The 21680-nt window shown below is 34.3% G+C and overlaps 1 protein-coding gene across 2 annotated transcripts in view; it reads right to left on the reverse strand.

Moving 5' to 3' along the window:
• Nucleotides 1-3790: 3790 nt before the first annotated feature.
• The window catches only part of LOC111515730 (neuronal acetylcholine receptor subunit alpha-5), a 32086-nt gene continuing 14196 nt past the window's right edge, over nt 3791-21680 (reverse strand). The window contains exons 6-11 of one of the 2 annotated variants that reach the window (XM_074186430.1): nt 21531-21637; nt 14788-15007; nt 12854-13013; nt 12632-12784; nt 4170-4336; nt 3791-4117 (exon numbers count right to left, since the gene is read on the reverse strand). In XM_074186430.1, coding sequence (XP_074042531.1) covers nt 3962-4117; nt 4170-4336; nt 12632-12784; nt 12854-13013; nt 14788-15007; nt 21531-21637 — 963 coding nt within the window. In that variant the 3' untranslated portion in view covers nt 3791-3961. Of the gene's footprint in view, nt 4118-4169; nt 4337-4671; nt 4707-12631; nt 12785-12853; nt 13014-14787; nt 15008-21530; nt 21638-21680 lie in introns of those variants that run through there. The other variant, XM_074186431.1, reaches the window with a different exon arrangement.

Consider the following 21680-nt stretch of genomic DNA (forward strand, 5'->3'; position numbering starts at 1 on the left):
TATAATCCAACGCCTTTCGTGGTATTAGCCAGGGGAGTACTTGTTTTCTGATAGGCGTTAGTCCGTTCAACCTACTGAGTAGGTATATCTGAGACTGGCTTGAACATTTGAAGTTCATTTCTTTGGATCTGTTTACTGCCTGTCTTCAAACATAGCCTACTGACTAATAATAAAGTTTTGTGCTGAGTTGATCACACATTCCATCTCCGTTTCAATCAAAACGAAGCACGACGAGATAACTACTCGAAATGAATATGGAGACATATCGTTAAAATCCAAGTAAAAAAATATTTTTGGGAAAGAAAGTTTTTGGCTTCCTACTACTCCATCTCGATACAAAAAAAGAAGAGGGATTCTTCCAAAGAAAGGAAGGAAGTAATCAATTTGAAAATAAGTAACTCTATACATGGATGTGTAGAGCATGCAAAGAAGTAACTTTCAGACACAAACTGAAAGAAAGTCCTCCTGAAATAGCTACTTTCATATAAACATTGAATTACACGAAAGAAAAAAATTCTTCCGAAACAAATACTTCTATATGAACACTGAATTATACAGAAGATACTTTTCTTTACTCAGTTTGTATTTCAAACATTCGTTGGGGAATAAAATCAGATATTATTCACATGAGTTTTACTTTAAATGAATGGTAACAAATTACACTTACATGGAACACTGTCATCCTCACTGGTATACATCGATGTTTCGCCGTAAGACACTTGCCCTAAGGCTTTCTTTCCCAAAAATTAATCACTCCTAAAAATATAACCCCTTCGATTCAAACATAAAAAAATATGTATCATTTCATAATAAAAACTTCTGGTGTGTACTCCATACTAATCCTTATCATGTTCCATTCGGTTGTTGTTTACTTTTTTTACTTCTCTTTGTAGTTTTATATGAAATACATTAATATGAAAAATTCTGTATTTAGTTTCACTTCACTTTTTATTTCGTGATAGGTATTAAATTTCAAAATTTAAACAATGAATGTTGATGTATTGGGTAGAAGGTGGATACGTAAGGTGTGACTCAACGAATTTCAAGCTGCTAGAGCAGTGGCATTGATCGAAGTAGAGTATTCAAGGCGTCATGTAGCCCAAATGCTTAATGTGAGTCATTCTGCGGTTTCCAGAGCTTGGAATCGCTACCAAATTTACGGCATAGTGAAAAGAACCCCTTATTCCAATCGACAAAGGCAACAACCTGCAGAGAAGACCGTTTGTTACGACTTTAGGTAATTAGGGGTTGCACCTATTCTGCTAGAAAACTGCAAAATCGCCTTATAGAAGCTACGGGAACGCGAAGTTCGAACCAAACGATACGAAACCGACTTCATGAAGTACAACTCCATGCAAGACGACCTGCTAGAGCCCCTAGATTAACACCAGCTCATCGAGGAAATCGTAGAAACTTTCGTCAAGAGCATCGTAATTGGAATTTAAAACAGTGGGCCAATGTAATGTTTCATGTTATTCAACAATGACGGACGTGTTCAGGTATGGAGATGTCCCGGTGAACGCTATTTGGATGACTGTGTGCAAGAAATTGTTTCATTTGGATGTGGATCGATAATGGTATGGGCTGGTATAACTTTGACAGGACACACGGCCTTGTGGTATTTCGGGAGGGGACTTTAACGGCTGTTCGTTACATAGAGGAGATATTGGAACCTCATGTCTTTCCATATGCCCAAAATATGGGCGCTGGGTTCATTTCACAACAAGATGATGCCAGGCCACACGTAGTCAGGGTCGTGAGAAATGTCCTACAGGAGCACAATATTAATGTCATGAGATGGCCAGCTAATAGTCCGGATTTAAATCTCACCGACGATGACCCGCGACTCCAAGATGTGTAGATTATGCAAATAAGTAACTTTCAGACACAAACAGCTGTTTCGAGAGGTTACATGGAAAAAACCGATGTCTGAGTTTTTGTGGCACTGAATTGAACCTGATTACTTTCACCCCAATTCGAAATCACTTCTAGATCGTCATTGAGATATGTAATCACCTGCTGCCGGTGAAGATGTGCCTCCGTAACCGATGTCCTGGAATACAAATGGAATAACGAGGCAAGTGTGCTGTCGTCAGCAAAGCAATATATTGGATTCTTGTTTCTTTCAATAAGTCGTTGATATACAATAAAAAGAGGGTTGGAGAAAATATGGGTCCCTGGGGAACACCAGCGTTGATGGTGAAAGTATTCGAGAGATATCCATCGACGGCCACTTGCAGGGAACGTTCTTTCAAGAAGCTGGAGCCGACAAGTCATATCTGGAAAACAACGAATTTCCTTTCCAGCTTATACCATGACTGACATTGAATCATATCCGACATAAATTTATGCAACATTTTTCAGAAAGGTTAGTTAATCATGCAGAAGTTTCCCGTTCATTCAGCAGGATCATGCTAGAATCAATCGGTCACCTCAAGACCGGATTCGAGGTATTACTTCTCATCAGTGCAGGAAAGATCTGACCCGAGACATCAGTTTGCCTGAAACTCGTCTGACTTCAACACAGCTCGACTGCATTTAAGAGAAAGATGTGAACTAGTAACAGCTCCATCTCGTGAACAAAGTCCCAAACCCTACGTACCAATTCTCTAATATAAATCAAATTGAGTCTGGAAAATCGAAAAAAGATACCTCACTGAACATTTCGTACCTCCCGTAGTACCCACGCAGAAGATTCTGATTATATCCTGACGGAAATATATGCAAGATACCACGCAGAGATTATTTTTGGAGATGTTTCTCGTTCATCCAGCAGAAGGAGCAGCAGGTATCTTCCATGAATGTGTTTCGGATATAATTCAATGTTTTTCATTGCCAGAAAAGTATTTGTTTTCTGACAGACGTTTACTAGAGCCCACTCTCTAGGTATGTTGGAAAAGACAAATGTTTCGAGATTTATTTTCGAAATATTCACTTTCTTTCTTGTTTACATCTCTCTCAATACAGTCTTCAGATTCATTTTGGTGTCTGGTAAAAAAGACCTATATAAAAATTCTCGATCATTTATTCCGTTTATAATGAATTCATAGGGACACTGTATTCCTCATCCTCATATGAGTGATTTTTAAACTTCTTTTATTCTTTAGTGTGACAATGTCATATTCTAAATGCTCAATGTTCAAATATTCATAGAAAAATTCAACATTTTGGAAATCAGGAATCAAAATTTTGAAATACAAAATGTAATCCAAAGGGGAATTTTCAGGAGAGATTATTTATATTGTGTAGGAATCCTGTGAATGATTCCATGTTGATTCCATCACAAATGTTTGGAATACAAACGGAATAAAATGTTTTTCGAATAATTCAGCGTTCACATAAAAGTATTTGTTCCGAAAGAATTTTCCTTTCGTGTAGGTAATTCAACATTTACATGAAAATAGCTGTTTCGGGAGAGTTTTTTTTTCCACTTTGTGTCTGAAAGTTACACATTTTTGTATAAAGCTGATTTTTTGAAACTGACTGCTTCCTTCTTTTCTTTGGGAGATTCCCACTCTTTTTGTATCACGATGGAGAAATTGACAGCTAAATTCTTTTCTTTCCCAGAGAATATAATCCTTGGATGTGATGAAACTGATCATTGTATACCTGTTGTCCTTCAACAATCTTCTCGATGTCTTGAAAGAAAGCACGGTACAGTTTACCGATTAATTTGCTTCCTACCTGAATAATTAGTTTGAAGGCAAGACACCCTGTTTTTTTGTATCTGCTAGTGAATTCCCCTGTATATATTTTCATCAATTGAAACATGATTTCTACAATGCATACATGTAATGATTTTCATTTTATTCAAACATCGATTGAAATGTTGTAATTGAATTGAGGAATACAAATATACTTCACAATTCCTGTGTGCTGTATAGAATGTGTTGAATATTTTTTTTATAATGAATAATCAATTCTTCTTATATTGATCCACACAGGACTCAAAACAATCGAATCAGTATTTTGAATATCCTGCAAAAGCAATCAATGCCACATAGACCACGAAAGCTACCCTGTCGATAGCAAGTGACAGAATAATCCACGTTATCTGGCTATTCTCTTGAGACTTTGATGGACCCGTTTCGTTCAGCTTTCCATACTCTTCAGACATCTGAAAATTAGTATTTTCTAAAAATAGTCTATAAAATGGAGACTTATCTGACATTTATCTTTGGTAAAAATAATGTACAGCTGATCACTTTATTCGTCAACATCTTCGACAGTATCAGTGGCACAGATGTGTTTTTCCTATTCCTTGACAAATTGACCACAATCACAGCGATTGCCAAAGCCACTACCAAAGCAATCATGGTAAAGCTGTAGAGTGTAACTGAAAATAAAGAAACAATGGAAAATTGAGCTGGTAACTGATTGCTTGATAGATCAATTGAAAAATTCATGGAAACAATGACTGATGCATATTTATCGGTAACAGAATTCGACTGAATGTTCAGCATAATCAGTTCACATATAGTAAGAGGGCATATTTGAAGGCTGGCTGTAGATCAAATTATCTATTCATCGATTCATCTGATCTACAACCAGTCTTCAAGTATGCCTCTTTACTGTATGTGAAGCTTTTTTCTTCATACGAGGAATTGAGTGATTCGGATATGCGGTTGGTTACCTCGTTCACGGGCAGATGGGGCGATGACGAATATGTTGTATGTTCGCTTCAGCCTAGTTCGAGGAATGATACTCTGGAAGGAATTCAATTTTTAATTATGGAAAATCATCGACTTCATATCGATGATGCACTGACAAGAGGCACAATCAAAAAAATAAACAAATTATGAATGAACTGACCCGTCACTCGATTGGAATTAACAACACTATCCATCAGTGACGGCTCGTGCATTGGAGAACAGGGGAGGCTTAAGTTATATAGACTATACAGGGTATCCCTGGACTTCCTCTTTTCCTCTCGGGAATGTATAGATGGGGTCAAAATATCACCAGTACTTCATATAACTTTTTTTCCTAAAAGTCTTCGTAACCAAATTACGGGCCCTCGAAGTTACAAAATGAAAAATGTTTTTCTTTGATAACTTTTCAAGTGAATATTCAAAATCATCCAAATTTTGGTAATTGACTAAACAAATGAATTCCGTTGATGAGCTTTCATGCAGGAGTCAGTTGTTTTGCTACACACCCCAAAACTTTGAAATGACAGATATTTTTCAATATTTTTCAACAAAATAAGGTTACTTGGACAATTTTATGAATAAAAGTACTCGTGTGGGAAGTCGATCGGAGCAACGAGTCTTGATAAAAATGTAGTTCTACTCGACGACATCAAACCCGCTCGTCCACCATTATTTGAAATGAATAATTATCAAAGCAGAAATAATAATGATAACGTTAATTCAACAACATTTATAACAGGAATAATACAAAGTATGCTAAAATGAAGTCGTAAACAAAAAGTACAGTACCTATATGGAAGTTTAAGTCACAATTGTGATAGCAGATATTTTTCAAAAGAAATATCAAGTTCTGTAGATTCGTAGTGTTTTTAAACTAACAAGCTACTCTACTATGAAATATCGAATTCATTCCATATTTTGTATGTACATAATACGTGTGGAATAATCACGTTTCGTGTTGATCAGTTATCTGAATCTCATGAAACTCAACATTCGAATGTTTCAAATTCTTCTTCACAGCTAAACTGTTGAGGAGTTTCACTGATAATTATAATTTTATGGGAGAAATTCTTTAACACGAATCTAAATTTAGCTGAAAAAACGCACATCGGAAAAAATATTTACTATTCTAATAAAAAGCAAACAAATGAACTACAAAAACGGCTGCACATGATCAGGTGGAAAATATCCAGGAAATAATTATGTTCCATTTCTTTCACAGATGTTGACAAAAAAACCTTTTAGAAAGTTTTGATAAAAAATGAGAAAGTGGAATGCGATTTTGTTTTGTTGAGTGGTGCGTTGTCATATGACTATCATTGTATTGTCAATATTCTATAGGATATTTTGAATTTTTTTGATATGGCCGAACAGGTTACATTCAATGAATATGCAGATATGCATGTATTTTATGGACGAGCATTTTGTAATGCTGCAGAAGCTCGTCGTCTGTATTCCGAGCATTTTCCCAATCGAACGGTACCGTCAAGAGAAACATTCGAGCGTGTCGATCGCAGCTTGAGGGAGACAGGTATGTAATAATTGATAATTAATTCGAGCACGTTGTTTTATTTCGATATTATTGTAGGTACAGTTTTGCCAAATTGAGGTGGTGAGGGCGCTCCTAGGACTGTACGTACCGTTGTATTGGAGGAAAATATTTTGGAAGCCGTCGCTGATGATCCTTCAATGAGCATCAGAAATCTATCAGAACAGTTCCATACATCCAAGTCCACTATTCATAGAATAATTAGGGAACAACTGCTCCACCCATTTCACATCCAGAAGGTACATGCCATGACACCTCAAGATTTTCCAGCACGACTGGAATATGCCAATTGGTTCATGGATAGGCAAAGAGAGGATATGACTTTTATTAATCGAGTTTTATTCACTGATGAAGCAGGTTTCAGTAGAGATGGAGTTATCAACTCTCATAATCTCCATATATGGGCCGAAGAAAATCCCCATGGGATATTGCAAACCAAACACCAACGGAAATTCAATGTGAGAATGTTTGGGCTGGTATCATAGGAAACCATCTTATAGGACCATTCGTTCTACAGGACCGATTGAATGGATAACGTTATTTGGAGTTCATTCAGAACGATTTGAATGGACTTTTGGAACATGTTCCATTGCAAACCCGAAGAGATATGTGGTTCATGCATGATGGCGCTCCTCCTCATTTTAGTTTGATTGTGCGTGACCATCTGAACCATATTTTCCACAATAGATGGATTGGTAGAGGTGGGCCATATTCATGGCCATCGCGGTCTCCGGATTTAAATCCATTGGATTTCTTTCTGTGGGGGCATCTAAAAAGCCTTGTTTACGCTACACCTATTCACACAAGAGATGCATTGTTGAATAGAATAACATTACATTGTGAAGCCATACGAAACGACCCTGGAATGCTATTTCAAGTACAGAGAGGGTGTCTTCGCAGACTAAGAAAATGTATAGAGAGAGAAGGTGGTCATATCGAGCAGTTTCTGTAGCGGATTTTTCATTTCTGTTTGCTCTTGAGGCTCTTGAGTTTCGTTAGTTAAACGTGTTTGCATTATAAAAATTCGTTATGAACATTTTACCTATCATTTCCATTTTCCTTAAAACCTAATATTTTCGAATAATGGTAGACATCTCAGGATAAATGTTGTTGAATTAACGTTATCATTATTATTTCTGCTTTGATAATTATTCATTTCAAATAATGGTGGACGAGCGGGTTTGATGTCGTCGAGTGAAACTACATTTTTATCAAGACTCGTTGCTCCGATCGACTTTCCACACGAGTACTTTTATTCATAAAATTGTCCAAGTAACCTTAATTTGTTGAAAAATATTGAAAAATATCTGTCATTTCAAAGTTTTGGGGTGTGGACCATCGGGGGTAGTCCGTTCCTGACTTTGTAGCAAAACAACTGACTCCTGCATGAAAGCTCATCGAAGGAATTCATTTGTTTAGTCAATTACCAAAATTTGGATGATTTTTAATATTCACTTGAAAAGTTATCAAAGAAAAACATTTTTCATTTTGTAACTTCGAGGGCCCGTTACTTGGTAACGAAGGATTTTAGGAAAAAAAGTTATATGAAGTACTGGTGATATTTTGACCCCATCTATACATTCCCGAGAGGAAAAGAGGAAGTCCAGGGACACCCTGTCTACACAAAGAAAAGCCCGCCGGAGGCGCGAAAATTTTTGTTGCACGCTTTGCTTAATACTAAAGTTAGGGCATGGGCATGACAATACGTAAAAAATACATGAGGAGCTATGAACTTTATTTTAGTTTGTAAACCATTTAAATGGCCGGCCATATCCGCAGTCCCATCATAGGTTTGCGCAATTAACTTTTGCCTAAAATTGTAGGTGTCACACGTACGAATGAAAAATTAAACGAATCGTCGGCTGTGCGCCCAGATGAAACATCATGAAAACCTATAAAACGTTCCACCACATTACCATCTTTGACATATCTAAAAACAATTGAAAGTTGTGATGGATAGGTAATATCGGTAGTTGCATCAATTTCCCATGCAAAAAAAGAAACACTTTCAATCTCCTTGCTTATATTTTCCTTAATAATGTATGCCACTGTTTATAATGAGCTCATTTTGAATGGTTTTGTGAGGTGCTCGAAAAAACGCTATTGTTTAAAAAAGTGCCAAACTGTGAATCGTATTTGCCCCATAACACGAGGTAAATTTTTTAAATCGTAGTGTCCTATTTTAGACCACATATGGTATTCGGTTTGTACGGAAAATAAAACACAGGGCCAACAAAAAAGATTTTCTTGTTTAATGGAGTCGGTTAACCAATCACATTTATCGTACCAACTAATATCAAATCCACGATTTTGTCGATTATCTGAAGATTCAATTGAAATCAAATTTGGTTGAGGCCTTCCCAGAGTTTTAATAATGTAAAATTTATTATTATAAGATAAAGACTTAAAATTATTTGTTAGCAACCAATCGACTATATCGTCAGATTTTTCAATTTCGTCCAACTTATCCATAATAAATGAAAAAACAAAAATGGAAACCTGAAAAGACCTTGAAATTGAAAGTAAACACTTTGAAAACACATTAAAAATATCACCAAAAAGCACTGCTATAATATAATACTGCCAGTTTTATACACAAACAACAAATATTATCAAGAAATACTAAAACGATTTACCGGAATATTTTTTAGTTCCGGTCCGTCACGGTATCCCGTCCGAAAAATTAAATGAAAAACAAACGCATTCGTACACTAACGGAGACCAACTGGAGGCAGGCCTCCTCTGATGCTATAATTTCTGCAACTGAAATTACAAATCAGGACTGTAGCTGGTTGAATCGGTCTCGTGGAGTCTGTGTTTTTTAAATCGGTCGGAGGCTTGGCTCCCTTGCAACGTATGACACTTATTATTTCGGGTTGATAGTTTATTCTTTATTCGTTCATGGGCGGTGCGTTTGATGCAAGATACAGTGTGGTACGTACTACGTAGTGAGTGATAGTATTTTTTCGGGCATATTATGTATTTATATTGAAAATTAATATTAAAGTAATGATACCCAAGCATTTTTAGAGAAAAATGATCATAATTATTTGTCAATATCTTTTAATTTATTGCGATGAATAGCCTCAAATTTTATGGGGAGGCTAAGCCTCCCTTGCCTCCTCTGACGAACCGCCGTTGCTATCCATGATAATAATTTTATTTCTAGATGCGTTTCGCTAACACCGTAGCTTCCTCGATAGAAAGCTATATTTTTTTTGTTATCAAAACCCAAAACTTTCGCCTCAGATTGTAACTAGCTTTGATTCTTTGACATATGACATATGTTTAGGAGTGAATTTTGGTTTGTGATAACGGGAAGAGATTGTTTTCCGAAACGTCGACCACTAAGAAAGTTGAATATTGAAATTTGTATCATAGAATTGGCCGATACTTGATGAAAATCCATAACTAACGTATTCAAAATAGATATTTATGATACGAGTGTTAAAATTAAGGTTTTATTTTGTGAGTGAAAAAGTGCGAAACGAGCGTAGCGAGTTGAGCAATTTCACAAAAAAAATAAAACTTACTTTTAACACAAATATCATACAAATTTTTTTGTACAACTGTTCTGTTTTCATAATAAAATAGATAAATTTAATATTTCTATAAAACCACATTTTGACATCTCTTGTTAGTTAACTATTTTCATATTTGCATTTTCGCATTTGCTGTGAAGTGGCCGTGTCAGGTGACGCCGAATCACCTGATTACCAACAAACAGTATTGTTTACAGCTCACGCGTTTTATTACACATTTAAAGTTCTTGCTGGTGTTTAATGTCTTGCATAATTAAGAACAATAGTCAGGAATTGTGTTCCTGAGGATATTGAAGAGGCTGCAAAAGAGCTTCAATTGAATTGTTACCAAAAAAATCGGCTCAGCAGTACGACATCGCATATCTAGAAGAGAAATTAAAAATATGGAACTAGTCAACTTTGTGGAGGAAGTTTACAATGATAAAGTCGAGTGTGCTCGTTGAAAATGGTGTTAATACACGCAAATATTTCAAGGTAATAGCATTCTCAAAGCGAAAAAATGAAAGTTATAGGCCCAAAAAATCAAAATCTCTTACGTATGAACAAGTTCAGAGGTTTGTAAATGAGGCGCCAAATGAAAAATATTTGATGATAAAAGTTGCTACTATTTTCGAAATAACTATATGGAGCCTGTCGGCATAAAGAGCTGTGCCATTTGTTGATAGAAGATAAATTATAAATCATTGATCCTTCAAATTCCAAATACAAAAACGAAAATAGGTCAATCTTTTAGCATTCTTGGAAAAACTATTGACTATTTTAATAATTACGATGCATTACACCCTTTTGTTATCAATCATCAACTTTTTTTTTCTGAAATACTCAAATTTTAAATGTAGTGCCAACTCAGTTGAAATAAACACGTTTGGGAAAATGCCCTCTACTATTGCTGCGTTTCAGAATACCCCGAAACCAAAGAAATACACAGGTCACTGTTTCAGAAGATCTTCTGCTTCTTTTGTTTGAAGAAGATTGATAATGTTTCATGTTGAATTTCATTAGTTTGGACTTCCATTGTCTGATATGACATAAAATGATTTGAAAACTAAAAAGAAGAACTAATAATTGAAGAACAAGAATAAAAATGGATATCTGAAAAAACAAATATATTAAGCAAAAAAACTGAAATGAAATGATAGTGAAATAAAATACAACTAAAAATGGAAAAAATTGAACAATTAATAAAAATAAAATTAAAAAGTTAGGAGATTCCTAGCCAAGTTACTTCACGACGTTTCGATTGTTAGTATCCACAATCGTCTTAGGGTGATGACTGGACTGATTCCTCAGTGAGCCGAAAACTCACTCACACGGGACAGTATCTGAACCACGAATCCAACCACCACCAATCGACCAAAAGAGGTAGATACACAACATATGGAAACCCATAATCAAGAAAAAAACCACTATACCAGTGAAGCGGAAAAAGGAAAGCTGAGATTTGTGAAAGTACTCAAATGACCTATAAATAGTCAGCTCACAGAGGAATCAGTCCAGTCATCACCCTAAGACGATTGTGGATACTAACAATCGAAACGTCGTGAAGTAACTTGGCTTGGAATCTCTTAACTTTTTAATTTTTTTTTATTAACTGTTCAATTTGTTCGATTTTTACTTGTATTTCATTTCACTATTATTTTATTTCAGCTTTTTTGCTTAATATGATTGTTTCTTCAGATATTCATTTTTATTCTTGTTCTTTGATTTTTAATTCTTCTTTTTAGTTCTTTCAGGGATTTCAAATAATTTTATTCAATATCAGACAATGGAAGTCCGAACTAATGAAATTCATCTTCTGCTACTTTGCCAGCAGAATCAGGAGCAAATATAATGGATAATAAGAAGAACGGAGGATAGAGGTCTACAACAGTAGCTGAAGGTTACATCGATCAATCTATTTCTTAAAAAAGGCTATTGCTGAAAGAATCATTCCAACAGCTAGCTCCAGCATTACAGCATCGTCCTCTTCACTCCAAGAATTGAATGTTAATGCCCATGAAATTGTCAACTCAGATAGTTCAAATATATTACAAAGCTCCTCAACATCGCAAGGTAATAACATCAGCAGTTGTTCTAATTGTACTTTCCATATTAATGTTCATAAATAATAATGATAATAATGTAATTATTGTATATAATATATTTGTAACAGATTTTAATTGTATCTATATCTATAATCAAACTTTCTTCGAAATTAAATAATTATGTTTTGTTTATTGCTATTTGGTCGAAAAAACATTCTGTTAAAAATACTTTCAACACTAGAGTTGGAACTGTTTTTAACACGCTACTTTGTAAACATTATCTTTCAATACTCTTGACAACCATTAAAAATGTCTCTACTAATGACAATTGTACAAAAAACACTTTATTGTGAGATTTTCATGTTTTTGTGAAACTGTTTAGTGAAAATCTCACAATTGAGTATTTTTTTAATGCGTTATTGAAATTTGATTTTTATCAATTGATTTTTTTCAATTTGTAGGCAACATTTATGAATACAAGAAACTAAATAATTGCACTTTTCTATGGTTTATATCTCTCAGTAACTTTTAGGGGTGAACTCTCTTCAATACACTCCAGCTGATTTTTCATTGATGTGGCTTTGTTTATTTCCCAGATTATATACCCAAAAAACAATAAGAAGCATTGAGTCCACTACAAAAATATCTTTCAAAGGATAAGAGGTAGTAATTTTCCACAACATCCTAATTTTTACTAAGGAAACATTTCGAGCTGCAAATGTCAGAATTGTGGTAGTTCAGCTCTGATGCCGATTCCAAATCCATAGTATCAAACTGTTTACTTTAACTTTTCAGAAACAATATTCATTCGCTATTTTCACAATGTCAAAACTGAAATCTTTCGAATGGTTATATGGCACTTACCCAAAAAAGGGACATTTTGGGAATGACTTGGTACAATTTTTGCCAATGCAAGAAGCATTATCGTTGTTAAAATTAGTTGGCTGCAAGTTAGTGTAATTTTCGTTTTCCCAAGAGGATCCATCCAGAATGATGCCAAGAGGGAAATAGATATAACTGAAACGAGATTCTTTCGATGAAGCAATCGTACAATAAAAGAGACAGATACAATCTCTCGAAACTTACCTACGAATGGAGAGAATAACAAAATTTCTACAATGTTGGAGGTTCTTTTCAGAGTGAAAGTCACTTGAAGAATTGCTGGTTCTGAAAATGTATTCTCCAATGAAATTCCAGATATTACGTCAGCTTCTATCACTGACCATTCTGAAAAACTGTGGAAAATCTGAAACATAAAGACAATCGAAATAATTAATTTATCCCGAAATGCAGTGCTTTTAAAATCTTCTCCCAGACCAAAAATTAGTAATTCAATGAATGAAACTTTTGGAAGAATATTAGATGAGGAGGGAATGATCCTAGGATTAGAAGTATCTTCAAACTTATTACAAGCTTTCATTCTACTTGATATGTGTGTATATTATGTGTATTGGTTTAGATAAAATCCTGCAACTGAATTTTGAAGCAGTTATCCTCAACTGATTAAACAGAAATTCGGCAGGCCGTCTAAGGAAATGGACCAGTTTTTTATGCAGCCCAATTATAAAGGGGTATATAAAATAAAGGATTCGCTCAAAACGGAAACAAAAATAACATCACGTCACGCTTGGATAAATATGACGGACTGCCCAAGATGGTGGATCAGCTTTTTATGTCCCCTATTACATGGATATCAAATCCAAGAAAGCGAACTAGTTTTGTATGTACCTCTATGATATGGATGTCAGATTAAACGGGTTGCTGAAAAAAAATACGTCACATGACACAAATATAATTAATTTGATTTGATAGAAAAAATATGGAAGAATATAACAGACCACGTGAGATGGCGAACTAGTTTTCTGTAGATCACCATGATATGAGTATCAAATGAAATACTTTGCTGAAAACAATGCAAAAAATCGAATGTTTCACCTCAATCCATTTTATGCACCCTCGTGTAATGGATATCACATAAAAGGATTCAAAAATTAGAAATGGCGAAGCTAAGGAATAGTTTGGTGCTCGAACATATGTTTGAGAAACTGATCATGCAACAATGATGCATCGAATGAAATGAATAGGCTGAGAAACATGTGTAGTAATAATTCGAAAAAAAATCAATTATGAGCTAAAAACATTCTCAAGTATGAAATTTTATTCACCATTTCGTAAAAAAAGAAATAACTTTCGATCGAATCCAACTCATCAAATCACCACATTACACAATTTATATGATATGAAAGCTTATCGTGAGATTTGCGAGTGTAGAAGCAAAAATGCAAAATGTATTTTGATTTTGACATCGGTTATTCTGAAAAAAAATATTTTTTCACATATAAATTGCGAAATATAACAAATGAAATGAACAGACAGAAAAAAAATTACTTTCATTCAAGTCCAACTTATCGATTCACCATATTACACACTCCATATGATATGGAAACTTGTCGTGAGATTTTTGTCGGTGTAGAAACAGCAATACAGAATGTATTCTAATATTGACGTTTATAAATCTAAAGAAATTTTCATTTTTACGATATGGGTAAATTTTGCACAATCTTGAAATATCATATACATTGTGAAATGGAATAAATTGGTGAATTAAATTTCATTCATAATTCATTTAAGTTTTCTCAGAGCTGCTGAATGAAAGCTTGTACTTGATGGTAATAACATCATGACATAAAACTCAAAAACTCCTCCCAAGTGCGATACTGAAATACACTGAAAAAAAAGATATGTAAGTAAATGTCTAAAATATATAAAATATGAAGAGGCTCGTCGTATGCGAAATAAATGTGATCTGCTACTCTAGTCTGTCTCAAATAGATCAAGACAGAAAAGATTAACCTTAACATTGAGAGGAATTATCACTGCAGTTGTGTCCTTTATGGAACTCTGTATCTAATTGTGAAAATGTGACATTCATTCAAACACTGTTACGAGTATATTATGGAATATATAATCTTTCAGTAATAATTCAATTCAAGATAGGAGAATGTTATTCTTTCACTTACTAGAGAACTCTTGTTAACGTTGAATTCCAATGTAGTTCTTGCTGAATCCCGCATAAATCCTAATATCACCCCACATTTATGAATCTCTTTCGGCCATTTTCCCATATCGACGCCATCGCACCATACTTTGAGGTTCATCGGTGGATTCCATTCAACCCTTCCCTTGTAATCAGCAATCATTTCACTGTCGCCCAATATTCCTCGTATATCACCAACTCCACTGAACAAAAATAGTCATTTATTATACAGGTAGGCTGTTGTACTTATAGCGTTGCTAGGAAACCAATCAATAGAAAATCAAATATCTGTCAATTAATACATACAATATTGTAATTATATATAAAATTATTACAATGTGTTAAAACAACGATAAAAATAAAATAAATACAACAATAAAAATCAATTGGCGCTCCGGGGCGACTTCATTGATTCCAGTGGCGCATTTGCTTTTTCAGCTGCAGGAAAACCCGGAAAAACCTGCAGCACCACATCATCTGAAGATCTTGATCTAACAATGTCCTCTCTCTCATAAAACAAAATGTAGGGTGTCTCCAAAGGCTCCAATAAATTCAATGCATCGCCAGAACACTTCGTGACACGACTATCGTCAAACTTAAACCAGTCCGTTTCTTCTTTGACCAAGGCGTAATAATGACCACATTCAACGCCAGAACCACAATGAACAATGACTGCATGAATATTAGAACAGTGGTCTGCTAGGTTGAAATGTTCATCTATTTCGAACCTTCCAAAGAGTTTTTTGCTTCCGTTAGAGGTTGAGTCTTGTTTGAAAATCATCAGTGTTATTATTAGATTGACTGGTGCCTCAGCTATACTTGTTTCCTTATAACAGTCAGTTAGTTTGGCGCATGTTTGACAATACAGTCGATCATCACCTGTTAAAAATTCCATTTTCAGATGGTTTAACAATAAGCTTTGCACGGACTGGTAATTAGTCGTATTAGGAAAAGCTAGATGACGTTCCAGAAATTCACATAAGTTTTCAGTACTTCTTGAACATTTACCACAAAGTAAACAAGTGAGGATTTTTCTAGCAAAAGATTTACAAACACAAGACGAGATGGGTTGTACGGAATCATTCAGTCCAGAGCGGCTGGGAGTTTTGATTTTGCTATTGTTTTGCTCACGAAGAGTATTCAACAAGAACCCCAAGAATTCGGAACAATCCTCTTGTTGTCCTAACGAGTATCTAGTGGACTTCAAAGACTCCAGGAAATCGGTTGGAGGGAAAGATAATACCTTCTTACGAAACTGCAGCTGCATGAACAGTTGTTTGAGTTTGATGAATAAGCAGAAAACATTCTCGTTCTCGTTCATCATTAAAACTTCGTTCTTGAAATTCTTCGTCATGAACAACACTTGTAAAATGCTATTCATGTAACAAGTGTTTCCTAAATTATCCAATCCAATTTTCTTCTCTAGATTTTCAGGACAACTCTCTACTGATTCGTAAGGAAGAACACGTTCCACAGAATCTCCATAAGAACCATTTCTCAAGCTGCGATCGATCCTTCCAAGTGAAAAAGGGTTTCGTAGAGGGATCGATTCGGCTATATATATATATATATATATATATATATATATATTTATAAAATTATTACAATGTGTTAAAACAACTATAAAAATAAAATAAATACAACAATAAAAATTAATTGGCGCTCCGGGGCGACTTCATTGATTCCAGTGGCGCATTTGCTTTTTCAGCTGCAGGAAAACCCGGAAAAACCTGCAACACCACATCATCTGAAGATCTTGATCTAACAATGTCCTCTCTCTCATAAAACAAAATGTAGGGTGTCTCCAGAGGCTCCAATAAATTCAATGCATCGCCAGAACACTTCGTGACACGACTATCGTCAAACTTAAACCAGTCCGTTTCTTCTTTGACCAAGGCGTAATAATGACCACATTCAACGCCAGAACCACAGTGAACACTGACTGCATGAATATTATAACAGTGGTCTGCTAGGTTGAAATGTTCATCTATTTCGAACCTTCCAAAGAGTTTCTTCCTTCCGTTAGAGGTTGAGTCTTGTTTGAAAATCATCAGTGTTATTATTAGATTGACTGGTGCCTCAGCTATACTTGTTTCCTTATAACAGTTAGTTAGTTTGGCGCATGTTTGACAATACAGTCGATCATCACCTGTTAAAAATTCCATTTTCAGATGATTTAACAATAAGCTTTGCACGGACTGGTAATTAGTCGTATTAGGAAAAGCTAGATGTCAATTTAATTCTGTGATTCGATTTAAAAATTGCGAACTTAGTGGTCAGTAGTTATTTAAAAAAATGTCTAATTCCGAGTTTTCTCCGACTCCACCAGAGTTAGCAGAAGCAGCGAAAGTAGCGTCACAGAAATTATTGCCAGCTAAATCGCGGAAAATTTATGAAACCGCGTATTCAAGATTCATGGAATGGAAGATGAAAAAGACACGCAATTCTTTCTCGGAGACGGTGTTATTGGCTTATTTTTCGGAATTAGCACGACAACAAAAGCCATCAACAGTGTGGTCGAATTACATTACAAAATATTTCAAACTAAATACATTTCTAGAACAAAATGGGAAAGGTTACACGTCCAAGAAAGCTGTGATATTTACGAGTTCACATATTAGTGACTTTTTAAATAATGCTCTTGATGGAGTTTTTTTAATGGCCAAGGTTGTTGTTATATTTGGAATTGCACGAGCTTATCGAATTTGTGAAATCAGCCAGGTAACATTAGATGATATTGAAGATTCGGAAACGTTATTAATTGTGAAACTCAAGCATACAAAGAATGATGTAAACAGGAGATTTGTATTTACTGAAGAATATATTGAATTTTCCCAAATGTATATAGCCCTTCGCCCAGCAGCAGCAAAGGATCGCCGCCTGTTTTATGCATATCGCAATGGAAAATGTATCAATCAGGTTGTGGGTAGCAAAAGTTATAAACAATTCAGTAAAAAAAAAGGAGAGTTTGGTTTTTTGCAAATATTTCGGAAAATATCGATGATATTTGAAATTTGAAAAAAGATCCCTAAAGAGGTGGACATTTCCTAAAAAAAATCCCACCTCCTGGAACTGTATCGCGCGATGCGCGACCCGCACGCGCTGATCGATACGGACCTTTGAACAATAAAAATTATTTTAACCCATTGGATATCATTATGAAGGAAAAGAAAACTATTAGATATACTTCAGTTACTTAACTAATTTTTGCAAGATTCAAATTCACATATAAACCCTGATAACTTTAAACTAAAAACCTCAAATTTTGTTCACTTCTTGGAGATTTTCTTGAATGCCTTCAAAAAAGAACCCTTTTGGAAAAATGAAAACATTTTGATTTTTCACTTTGTTAATAATACTCAAAAACGGTAAAAAGTGAAAAATTCTATTAAACGTCGTGGATTTTTGGAATTTCTTCCAAAAGAAATTCCAAAAAATCCACGGCTTTCAAACTCGAAAAGCAATGACACTGAAAACCTCAGCCGTGAAAGTCTAAACCATTTTGTCAATTCAGTTGAAGCAATGAATTTTTTTCAATATTCAAAAGTTACTTAAAGTTACATAAAAATTATTTTTCATAATTTTTAGCTCTATTTGTCTAAAGAATTGTATTGCTTATAAGATATTTAAAATTTCTTCGGGGGGATTTTTATCAGTGATTAATATTATGATTCTTAAAAACTAAATCGTTCTAAAAAATGTTTTTGTTGTTGATTAACAATTTTTTTTGCTCCTAAATATGAATATTAGGAAACGTTTTTTAAATCACAATTTCTATTTCTCTTTGATATTCTTGAAAAAAAATTTTTTTTTTTTTTTATTTATTCAATAAACAATTTGTTTCGAACAAATGAATTCCTACGATACCTTTTTTTTGATTCTACAAACAAAAACAATCATGTATTACTTTTTGTATGAAATAATGTTTCCCTAATTTTTTACAAACTTTCTTATATTTTTTACACAAAAAGTGACACATGGTTATTTTTGTTTTTTTGGTAGTATTCAAAAATATATATCGTAAAAATTAATTTGTTCGAAACGAATTGTTTATTGAATAAAAAAAGAAAATATAAATTAAAAAATTGTGTTTTCAGAATATCAAAGAGAAATAAAAATTATCATTTATAAAAAATCGTTCCTCAATATTCATATTTAGTATCAAAAAAAATTGTTTCAATAATAAGCAATAAAGTATTGGCCAGTTCTATTCAATTAAAATTATAATACCCATCACTGAAAGAAATCCCCCAAAAAAAATTCGAATATCTTATAAAAAATACATTTGTTCATAACAATTTTGTAAACAAAATTTTATGTAACTTCCAATGATAAGAATATGAGAAAATTCGAGAAAAAAACCATTGTTTCAAAATAATTTTTCACTTTTTAACGTCTTTGATTATTAATAACAAAGTGGAAAATCGAAATTTTTTAATTTTTCCAACGAAAATCTTTTTTGAAGGCTTTCAACGAAAGCTCCAAGTAGTGAACAAAATTTGAGAGTTTGAAAATTATCAAGGTTTTTATGTGAATTCAAAATTAAAAAAATTAGGTAATCAACTAAAGTATATCTGATAAAATAATCACGGGAAATAATTTCTCCATGAATTTCCATTTATTGAAGTGACCAGAAGGTATATGATTTTTTTTTATCAATAATTATATTTAATGGATCAAACTAATTTTTATTGTTCAAAGGTCCGGATCGGTTAGCGCTTGCGGAACGCGCGTCGCCCGCTTTTAGCGCTATTTTCGCTTCTAAATTAAAGTTATAAATATTGGTGGTAGAGTTCCGGGAGGTGAGACTTTTTTTAGGAAATTTCCTCCTCGTTGAAGATCTTTTCTCAAATTTCGGATATCTTTAATATTTTCCGAAATATTTGCAAAAAACCAAACCCTCTTTTTTCACTAAATTGTTTATAACTTTTGCAATTTTTTTGAGCCCCCCTTAAAGTTTTCCAAAATGTTGCTAGATCATTCTGAGTCAAAGGAGCTCTGGATCATAATTTTCGGTGCCCTTGGACAGAAGTTCCAAAAAAAGGATCTTTTGACCCAAACTATATGAGTAGTATGCCACGAAGCGCCTTCCTGTCGAAACCACACGTCGTTGGTGTATCATTCAATTCAGGCCAAAAAAAGTTGGTAATCATCGTCCTACTCGTATACTGCTTGCCGTTGACTGTGATGGCCTGGCCAACGTCGTTCTCAAAGAAATATGAACCGATGACGCTGCCAGCCCAAAATCCATACCACAAATAGTGGCTTTTTCAGGAAGCATTGGACGCTCTTGGATCTCATGTGTATCGGTATCGTCCCAAATTCGCCAATTTTGTTTGTTCACCTACCCATTCATCCAGAAATGAGTCCCATCGCTGAAGAAGATTTTTTTACGTCGACGTAAAGGTGTTGGTTGATCGGTTACTAAACCAGTGGCCTCAAATTCATCCACTACATTGCGACTAGTTCTCTTGATAGGACGATTATGGCGACCCGACCATGAAATGGGCCAAGCGCAGGGTACGTTGCCCAAACAGAACACCCATTTTGATGAAACAATTTTATCATTTGCACGTGTTGATGAATGCTATATCCGTCCATGGTGATTTGGCAAAACAGACTCAACAGATGACAACTAAGTTGAAACAAAATGGTCGTTATTAATGGGCTTGAATTCATGATTTATGGTTTACAGTTCATTTGGTAGTAATTTCAAATTGAAAAATAGTTTACTTTATTTCAGCTCTCTAAATAGCGTTGTTTTCCGTAATTAATTATTAAAAATCAGATTTTCTCGTGACGTCACTGGCCTAGTCCCGCTTCTTGTTCGATTGACCAATATGAACAATACAAATAATGAACATTGCCAAACTGTAAAGTTTACGGAACGTATAAACAGTTTCTGATTCACTTCCGACAACTAAATCTAAGAAGTGTAAGAAATGCATTGGAAGGGATAAGTAATTATACATGGTATTCAAATAAAATAAAACGCAATAAAATAGTTATTTTTGAAATACCTCCGGCAGTAGACATTTTCATGTTGATATAACAGAAATTTTAATAATGGAAATGTATACGAACCCGTTAACGTTTAAATTCATGAAAAAATTCTCCATATGACGAGCTATATTTTTAAATGGTTCTCGAAGGCTTATGAACCCTAATAAAATAAATCAATTATGCATTCATGCCACCCACCAAAAATAAGAAATTCAACGTTATATATTAGTCATATTGCCACCCAGTCAGCTATTTCTCTTGAATGTATAAGACAATGTACTCTTTCTAATGTTTCATAACTTCGTATTTTTGTTAAAATAATTGACACCTTACAATACCGCTGCAGACACGATCAATTTTATTGGTCAACAGACACGCGGCCAATCTAAACTCTTGCTTCTCGAGTTTTTCTTTTTTCTGCAAATATAAAGAGGTATTGGGAATGATTAGGCTCGATAAGTATAATATACCCCTAACTCGATCAGTCTATAAGCAAACCAGTATCATTTTCAATAGCAAGAAACAAGACCATTGTCAAAGTTCGGAAGTCCCTGTTGAAAGATCCTTTATATCATAAGTACATATCGATAACTCACCTAGCCAGAACTTATAATAGCAAATAAGTACTGAATTAAATAATCAAGTGTGCTTTGCAGCTTCAATGTTCTAAATAAGGAGAATAAAGATAGTAAAAAGTTTTGGTGATTGAGTTTTTGTACTTACTTATATAAAACTAGGTCTGGTTGCCAAATATCCCTTCTGAATATATGGAGTGTTTCAATTCCATCATAATCATCAGGATCCCAATTAAGTTTTTCGTCATGCCACATCTTGAAATGTTCAATTAATATGGAAAATGTAGCACCTTAAAAT

Source organism: Leptinotarsa decemlineata, unplaced genomic scaffold, assembly GCF_025532065.1.
Source record: "Leptinotarsa decemlineata unplaced genomic scaffold, Ldec_3_MD MMD2_tig00078422_RagTag_RagTag, whole genome shotgun sequence".
NCBI classification, from domain to species: Eukaryota; Metazoa; Arthropoda; class Insecta; order Coleoptera; family Chrysomelidae; genus Leptinotarsa; species Leptinotarsa decemlineata.